The sequence below is a fragment of the Parasteatoda tepidariorum genome, chromosome 9 (genome assembly GCF_982258835.1).
Source record: "Parasteatoda tepidariorum strain Cologne lab strain chromosome 9, Ptep-v5.0, whole genome shotgun sequence".
Classification (NCBI taxonomy): Eukaryota; Metazoa; Arthropoda; class Arachnida; order Araneae; family Theridiidae; genus Parasteatoda; species Parasteatoda tepidariorum.
This window is the reverse complement of record NC_141763.1, coordinates 17835182-17844482: the sequence shown is the minus strand read 5'-3', so window position 1 is coordinate 17844482 and position 9301 is coordinate 17835182. Positions and strand designations below refer to the sequence as shown.

Here is a 9301-nt window from a genome sequence, read left to right as displayed (position 1 = left end):
TGAAAGATGCCGACGACCAGTGGAATTCTCAGAAAAAAAAGGGTGGAAACTTCTCGAAATAAAGGGGCTCTTTTAAGGAGCTGGTAAGGAAATTTAGGGGGAGAATGTCCAAATTGCGCTACCGCTTAAGGGGCTAAAGAAAGATGATGAAATAAAAGAATGTATTACAAAATTAAAAGAATTAGTATTATTGATTAAAAAAAACAGGATATTTATAAATTAGGCTGTGACCTAATGTCACACTTTCATTTCATGTTTTATTCTATTTTTTTCTTTATATTTTATTTTCTGTTTTTATGTGATATTTTTACTTATTGTGTTCTATTTTTTGTTGTAAAATTTTTTGAGAACTCCTCACACTATTGTTTTGATATATTTTGCTTCGGCTATATTGATACAATATTAGAAAGCACTCTTTTTTGTGGATATAATCGTGTGAGCAGATTAAAAGATTATATCTTTTATTTTCCGGATTTTTTTAAAATTTTTGTCTCTTTTTTCGCATTGTTTTTTTTCCCCTTCTTCCGGTTTCTTGTTATTTTCATTCCCCCCCTTCTTTCATTGTTCTGTAATTTTTCCCTTGTTTTCTCCAAATTTTGAGCTTATTTTACGAGTTCTATTTACTTGCAGCTTATGGGCAATAAATAATACTTATTGTTCTTTTAATTTTCTTCGTGTTTTATTTATATACATATATATATACATATATATATATATATATAAAATCTCGTAGTCAGATTCCACTAAATTTAGTATTCTAGATAAGCATTCATGGTTTTAATATCTTTTTATTGCCAGTTCGTATTTTAGATACATATTTAACATCATAATCATGAAATTTATGGCACAATCAGAATAATTAAAGAGTAAGTCTAAAACTCTTTCTGTACAAAATCAAATTAATTTAAAAATCCTATAATGAATTAAAAACTGTTTCAGAATTTTAAGAATATTTTATATTATTCAGAAACTACAGCAACACATAAAATACAATCACAGTCAGTTGTATCACAATTGGAAAAAAAAAATCATAATTTTGTTTACGCACAATAATTACACTACTTTGAAAAATCAAAATTTTATAAATTCATATTTTCAAAAAACAATAGCTCAAAAACTAGTTTCTAATGATAAGAAATGTACAAACTAAAACTGTATAAAAATATCTTTTAAATATTTTTTTCAATAAAGTTTTAAACTTAATTAAAACTTTTTATTTATATAGCATAAATTACAAGTATTTTGTAAATATAAATTCTACCAGAAATAATTTTTGTTTTTAAAAATTAACAGCTGATCTGCATATTAGTACTTACACAAAATATGATGAATATATATATTTTTTAAAATTTTTATAACCGTCATTGAACAGCTGACCCAATTTTGGGGGCTTATGACTACTACTGTAGCCGTAGCTTTGTAATTTTTAACCAACCCAGAAAAAAAGGGAACTCCTAGATCAGTACCCTCAGAGGTATGATTTGTTTTGGGAACATGGAGGACTTTGCGACTCGACAGATTTATTGTGCATCCATTACCAACCATTTACTACAGGGGATAAATTCTCCTTAGTAAATGGTGATTACAGATAATTTATTAGAGATAGGGTCTTCATCCGGCGGGGATGGAACCCATGACCTCTTGAACAAGGGTCCAGTGCCTTACCAACCAGGCTACCTCGGCCTCATTATGATGCATATTAAGCATAAGTTACAAAGATAGTTATTTTCATTTGAAGTTAAGTGGGCAGACATACATAAAATTAAAATACTTACAACTGGCCGTGGCCAAACTGCCTTGGGACTGCAGGTATGGGATATATATATATAAAAGCAAAACGGAATTCAACTTTTCAGTTCAATACTTGTATTTCCTTAGAGAATAAAATAAATCAAACAATGATTGTAAAAAAAAAAAAATTGTTACAAAAAATAAATCAATTCAGCACTTATCCTTGCTGATAAAAAACTATAAAAAATCATTAGCACTTTGAATATCATATATAACTGAAATAATTAAATTTTTTATTTACTGATTGTTTCATAACTTTAACTATGGACATTAAATGGACCACACCTAATTCTTGTTTACTTCTTTGTCTTGTATTGTAATTGTTTTTATGTATGTAATAAATGTTCTTTAGGTTAGTTGCTATTTCACTGCACTTTAAACATCTGCTACAGTGATACACTCAAACCCATACAATATTCCACTCGCAATATAGTGAGACAAAATCTTAGAAGAATAAAATGTCATAGAATTTTATATAACATAATTGAAATATCATAAAAGAAAAACACACCAAACTCTAATGTAACAAAATTTATGGTAGGCAATGTTTCTTAAGGAAACATACCATAAATATAAAGTATATAAAAGGCAGAATATAATCTGGTGAAATACCATTAGTATCTAAAAATAGTAAGTACATAAGAATTTTAAACAAGCAAAATGAGGTCACAGATAAACTGCAAAGGAGGTAATTAACTCACATATAAATTCACACTTTTGCTTTAGAAATCTTTATGTTCTATATCATAATATAATATAACAATAAACATGATTCTTACATCAATACAGAATACAGAAGAAATTAATAATCTTTATTTTAGCTTTGACTCACATTAAAAAAAAATAACACTTTTACAATTTTTAAAATTAATATATAAATTCCTGAAAAAATTAAACAAATGTTTTTCTTCTACTTTCTCAGCTTACATTTTAAAAAACAAAGCTATTTATAAATACATCAAAAATAATAAATTTTTCATGAGAACACTCACCGGATTTAATATAAATTGTTTTAAAATAAAAACAAAAGATAAAACTTTTGAAACAAATTTCCATTATAACTTACCATTAAAAGTTAACACACATAAATGACCACACAAACAAAAAGGAATATTTTGTTTAGAAAAGTATAAGGAATACATATTAAATTTGTACCATGTATTGAGACTGATAAAACTAGAAACCACAGATCCAGTAATATGCAGTTATCAGTTTATTTATGATAATTCTCTATTGTTTGGAATTTTGCACATTCAAAATTATATATTTAAATTATAAGGTAATATTATTTGAAAAATTAAAAATAATGCAAGTAATTTTTTAGTTAAGTATTGGTTGTGTATTTTAAGCAGGAACATAAAGAACAGTAAGCATTTACAAATAAACATGAAAAGTTATAAGCATGTAATGAAGCTGAGTTGTAAAGTCATCAATATTAATTTATTTACTTTATCGACCGTGACTTTGTCAAACATATAAATTACTAGTGTAATTGAAATCTTAGTAATTTTTTAGTTAAGTATTGGTTTTGCTTTTTAAGTAGGAATGTAAAGAATAATAATTATTTACAAATGAACCAAAAAGTTTCAAACATGTAATGAAGTTGAGTTTTAAAGTCATAAATATTAATTATTTATTTTAACGACAGTGACTTCGTCAAGCATAAGAATTACTAGCGTAGCTGAAAGTTTTGCATTAAAATAATTAATATTTCAAATCACATATTTATCAATTTGATTTATAATATTTAAGATTCATACATTGTCAGGATTATTTGCCGTAGAATGGAAATCATACCAATTCTATGGGTCAGAGTATACATAATTTTGCAAGGATTTTGAATAAAAGGAGAAATGATATTTTGATACATTAATTAATATTTTGATATATTTTATTTTGAAATGATATACTTTAAAATAGAACTTTGATACACTAAACTATTTATCAAATATTTTATTTGTTGTAATTTTTTATTGCCTGTATTTGTTTGGTCTTTTTAAAAAAATTACTTTGTTTGATTCCCAATTGGATTAAAAAGGAAAGGATTTGATATTTTAAAAAGCCAGTATGAAATTAAAAGGTTTTAGAATTTGTTAAAATTCAAAATAAATTTGTTAACACTACTTATACTAGTGCCTATTATTTACAGACAATATTTCTAGAAACAAAACAAAACCATAAAATTGAGTACAACAATGAAAAATAATATAAATATTTTGTATATAAGCTAAAAGAAATAAATATAAAAATATAATAACAAAAGATAAATATTTTTCATAAATATAAAATAAGCATCCAAAATAACCATGGAAAAAAATGACCTAACTAAAAATTTTTCATTAAATATTTCCCCCAAATTTAAATGTATAAAGATACATTAAAAATTTTGATTCAATATTATGTTTAATCAAAATCAATCTTTAAATATTGCATAAAGAGATGCATTCTCTCTTAAAAACTGTGTATTAGAGAGAACGTTTAAAGTCATTAACGTTTAAAGTTATAATCAACACAGTAAGTTATATAGCGTATATTTATAGTAATTAAGTATATTTATAGTAATTAAGTATATTTATAGTAATTAAGTATATTTATAGAAATTCTATAACTCACCAAAGATTAAATGTTCAGAAATTAAATAAATAATTTCTTTTAAAACTAATTATACCTCTAACAAAACTTTGAACATCCAGTTATTTTTATTAAATAAAAATGATATGAACTGTATGTTTTATAATGACTGCTCTAATTATCTCAAGGAATCTTTGTTAAAAATGATGTATATATATATATATATATATATATATATATATATATATATATATATATATATATATATATATATATATATATATATATATATATATAATATATATATATATATATATATATATATATATAATATATATATATAATATATATATATATATATATATATATATATATATATATATATCTGTAGCATAAGTAAAGACGTGGTCAAGGTACTATCAAGGAATTAGAGCTAATAAAGTATTTTTGACTAGCAATGCAAAAAAGTTCAAAGTGTACAAAAAGTATTATTGTGAATGTATAACAGTATAATTTTAATACAAACTCAAAGTTTTAACTTTCTTTTACCCACTAGGTAGCACAGCATTTTTAAACCTATACAAGGGGCTGTCCCTTGAATAATAATGAACAGAAAACTAAATTAAGTTTTTTTTAAAGTATTTTTTTCGTTGTCAAGCTCCTAAAAAATGTTTTAAAATTAAACATTTTTGAACAACACACATTTTAGACAAACAAACAAATATGATTTACTTGATTTATACAGCAATCATGTTTAGAAATTTATTATTTATGAATAAATTGTTCTAATTAAAATCAAATTTTACATTTCAATTTTCTTTAAAAGTACTTTCAAATCATTTGGTGTAAGGACTTACAATAACTAAAATGAAGTCCAATAAACGTGCAATAGTGCAAGTTATATTTGCTACCGTCACCTTATATGCTTAGATTTTTTTAAAAAACATTTTACTATAATCTATAGTGTAAAAAATCAACTAAAATAACTAAAAATCAGTAAAATTTAATAACACTGGGGAGCAAATTTTTTGGTTGCATTTATACAAGTAATTGATACTTAATTCAGGTGTGAGGATTTCAAATCTGAAATGAGTTTAATTAAAAAACTTCAGATTTTTTTTCAAAATTTTATTTTTATTTTATTTTATTGCCTGAATGCACAAGTTTAAAAAGAACATATAGCTTGGTCTGCTTTTCTGAAAATAACACTTAAGACAAAAAACGCATAACCATAACTTATCACAATATAAACTGAAATGTATTATAGTCTTATTCCTACTATGCCTTACAACAAGAGAGAAGTGGGAACACTTGAGGAAACTACATAATATGTTATTAAATTGCATAGGAACTGTAGTTTGTAGAGAGAAACAAATTTCAGATTTGAAATCAGCAACGCAAAAGTATCTAAGTTATGTTAAAAAATCTCATGGAATAGAAAACAAATAATTTTATTTCTCATTATTATTTCTAATGAAAAAATAATTTCAGTTGAAATCAAATTGTATTTTCAAATTTTTCATTAAAAGTAATTTTAAATCATCTAGTTTAAGGACTTATAACTAAAGTGAAGTTCAATGTATGTGCAAGCTATATTTGCTGTTGTCACCTCATAAGCACAATATAGTTTTTGTACATTAAACTATATTCCTAGTGCAAAGATTAATTAAAATAGCTAAAAACCGGCAAATAATTGATACCCAGTTTTCATAAGGCACAAAAAGCATCACAGTTTCAGAAGATAACACAGCATTTTTTTTTGGAACAATATAAATATATTATAAATATTCAAAATATTGTGGTTCAAACACAGAAAATTTCTGAAAAAATAATAATAATTGCACAAGCTATTAAATTTAAAAAAATCTAAATTCATTATAGTCTCTCATCGGGTCTTTGAGCGGAGGCAAAATTCAGAAAAACTTGTTCCAAAGTTGTTTCGCCAACCGTGTAGTCCTCAATGTTCAAATTGACTTTGGCTCTTTCCATGATGCCAAAGATTTCTGCCCAGTTCAATCTGGTGCTGGCAATGTGAAAGTGAATCTGGTTTTCATGAGCGCTTCTTAATGTGGCATTGACAAAAGTACTCATGACAAATGCTTTTATGTCACCTATGTCATTTTTGAGGACACCATTTGTTGGCACCAAAATACGTCTTGAAGGATCACCTGAAGTTCCCTGTACTGTTTCAACATTTCTCGCAGCATCGTTTAAATGTATGTTCATGGCTAGTGGTCTCCGGCCAACTTTAATGGTAAGCGTGAACCCACGTCCAAATTTGGTCTTTAAATGTTGAGGACTACCGAGACAGCAAAGGCGACCATTGACCATAATGACTAGGCGTGTACACAAAGCTTCACACTCTTCCATACTGGAAAAAAAGGTAGATTAATTTTAAAAAGAATAAAATTTATGTTAACTTCTTACTGATAATAATATTAAAATTATTCTTTCTGTTTTTAATGAAAAAGATAATATAATTTTGTAACAAAGAGAAAGTTTTACGGGCATTCCTTTAAACCAGTGTTTCTTAACCTTTTTGATATAATGGACCCCTTTTAAAAATTTTTAAGAAGTCACGGACCACCCCTCCCCCCTGTGAAAAAAATAATTGCAAAAACATCAATTATTAGAAAACATTTAATTTTATTATTTTAATAGCATACAAAATTTTTAAAATTAAAATTTTTAATGTGAAGGTTGCTGCTGCTTTTCCTTAATTAATAAATTTAATTGGGGGATGGTTTTTGACAAAGCAATGTGTATATTATGTTCAACATTCATTCAATTTCGATGTTATATTTTTATTGTCACAAGTGTGGAAAATTCCGCTTCGCAAAGATACAATGTAGCAAACGGAATTATAGCTGCCATAAATCGATTTACAAGCAATGGGTAGGCTTCCAAGCGTTTTAAAAATTAGGAGTAGTCAGCGGATCCCCAAAATATAACTCATGGACCCCTTAGGGGTTCATGAATTTACAGGTTAAGAAACCCTGCTTTAAACCCTTCATATTATGAGCTTTACTCACACATTAAATGATATTTTCTCTCTCAAATTACAGTATTAATAAAGAATAAAAGTTTAGTTTTACATGGAAATTAAAAAAACACTTCATTTTCATTCAGATTGAAGTCATTTTTCTATTGTAGAATTTGTAGCATTGCAATTCTATTAAAAAAATATTTATTAACAATTAATTAATTTCATTACAGGTTATTTCTACTTGAAAAAAGCTCTTTCTAGTGCTATATAGGCACCACTTTTGGAAACTCTATGCCTTATTCTATACATTATCCTATACATTAGATCCTAATATTTACATTAGCTTACTTTCTAAGTTTGTAATTGTATATTGTATCAAATCACAATTCTCTGTAAACATTTTACGATGCACGCACTTTTGAACTCTGTTAAACTTGTGAACTCTGTCCTAAAATAATTGTCTAAAAAGGAGTAACATTTTGCATTTGAGGGAAAGCTTGATTCTTTTCCTTTATGCTCTTCTTTAAACCCTATATAAATTGTGCCCCATTTGAATGGGTTCATTTCCTAAAATATGTCATTTAGCACTGGATAAAATCCTATCCTTCAAGTAAATGAAGAAGTTAAGAATTTTATTTTTGTTTAATGAGAATTAACGTTTTCTCATTGAAGTACTCAGCAAGTACATTTCCCTTAGAATTAAAATCACCCCCCCCCCTCCCAAACAATTTCACAGACAACTTCTACATCAAACTGTATCCTTTTTCTCCCTCTCAATATGTATCACTTTTGATTACATCAATATTCTTGAAGGGATAATTTCTCAATAAAAGTTTTTAGTTTTAATAAAAGTACTGATTGTCTCATTGTACTGATAATATATTTTAAGTAAAATATAAAAATAGTTCCACTTCTAACCTTCTCAACATCATGATTACCACAAGATGAAGTTTTTAAGTAAATTAAATAACTTCGAATGTTTGTTTGTTTTTGCATTATTTTCAATAAGTATGTAGAAAATCTTTTAACTTTAATATATTTGTCATTACTGGCTGAAAGAAGTATTTTTATAAAACTCAATAGACAATACAATCTAGAATTTCTTTTGACAAAATATTTTAAATTAAGTTGTGTATTTAATAAAAGAAGCATCCTTTTAAAATTTTTAAATAGAAAATACATAATAATCAAACTGCAAAATAATGCATAGGTGTACCCTTTCCACAAAGAAGTAAAACAACTGATTTTTTAAAAGCTTCCAATGTAACATCCAATATTTTTTAAACATAATTTACTAACATATCCTAAAAATAATTTACATGCATAATTCAATTTTGATGTTAGCAATATTTGATTTTAAAAAAATAAGGAATTTGATAACATGTTATTTTTAAAAGAGTTAACCTGTGTGATGTTAAAATAACAGAACGTCCTGACTGCATGACTTGAAGTAGTGCACCCCACATGGAACGGCGTGACACTGGATCCATTCCAGTTGTGGGTTCATCCAGGAAAATAACTGGAGAGTCACCAACCAGTGCTACAGCTGTGCTTAGCTTACGTTTATTACCACCACTGAAAAAGATTAAAAGGAAGTAAACTAATATTATTACTCTGTCTATCAGTAATAATAATTATCAGGGCTAGAATGTTGATGACCTAAAATTTCTTGTAGTAATTGCTCTATAAAATACAAAAAGAAGTCTTTAAAGACCATCAAAAAATGATCTTTACAATTTTTTACAAATGTGTTTAATAATTAAAATTTTTTTTAAAAAAAAAACTCATAATAATTAATAATAAACTCATAACAAATGAATGAAATAAAATATCAATAGGTACTTGATAAAGGTAATTAAGAATTAATTTTTATTTACTATCTTCAAGAACAGAATTTCATTGTACTATGAAATGTTTTTTGATATTCTGTTTTATGACATTCTTATTATTCAA

At 26.0% G+C, this 9301-nt stretch overlaps 1 protein-coding gene across 1 annotated transcript in view; it reads right to left on the bottom strand.

Annotated features, from left to right (window-relative positions):
• Window positions 1–5475: 5475 nt before the first annotated feature.
• Abca3 (ATP binding cassette subfamily A member 3) overlaps window positions 5476–9301 on the bottom strand; it is a 49913-nt gene continuing 46087 nt past the window's right edge. Inside the window, exons 22-23 of the mRNA XM_043050142.3 lie at window positions 8753–8923; window positions 5476–6733 (exon numbers count right to left, since the gene is read on the bottom strand). Coding sequence (XP_042906076.2) covers window positions 6238–6733; window positions 8753–8923 — 667 coding nt within the window. The 3' untranslated portion in view covers window positions 5476–6237. The remainder of the gene's footprint in view (window positions 6734–8752; window positions 8924–9301) is intronic.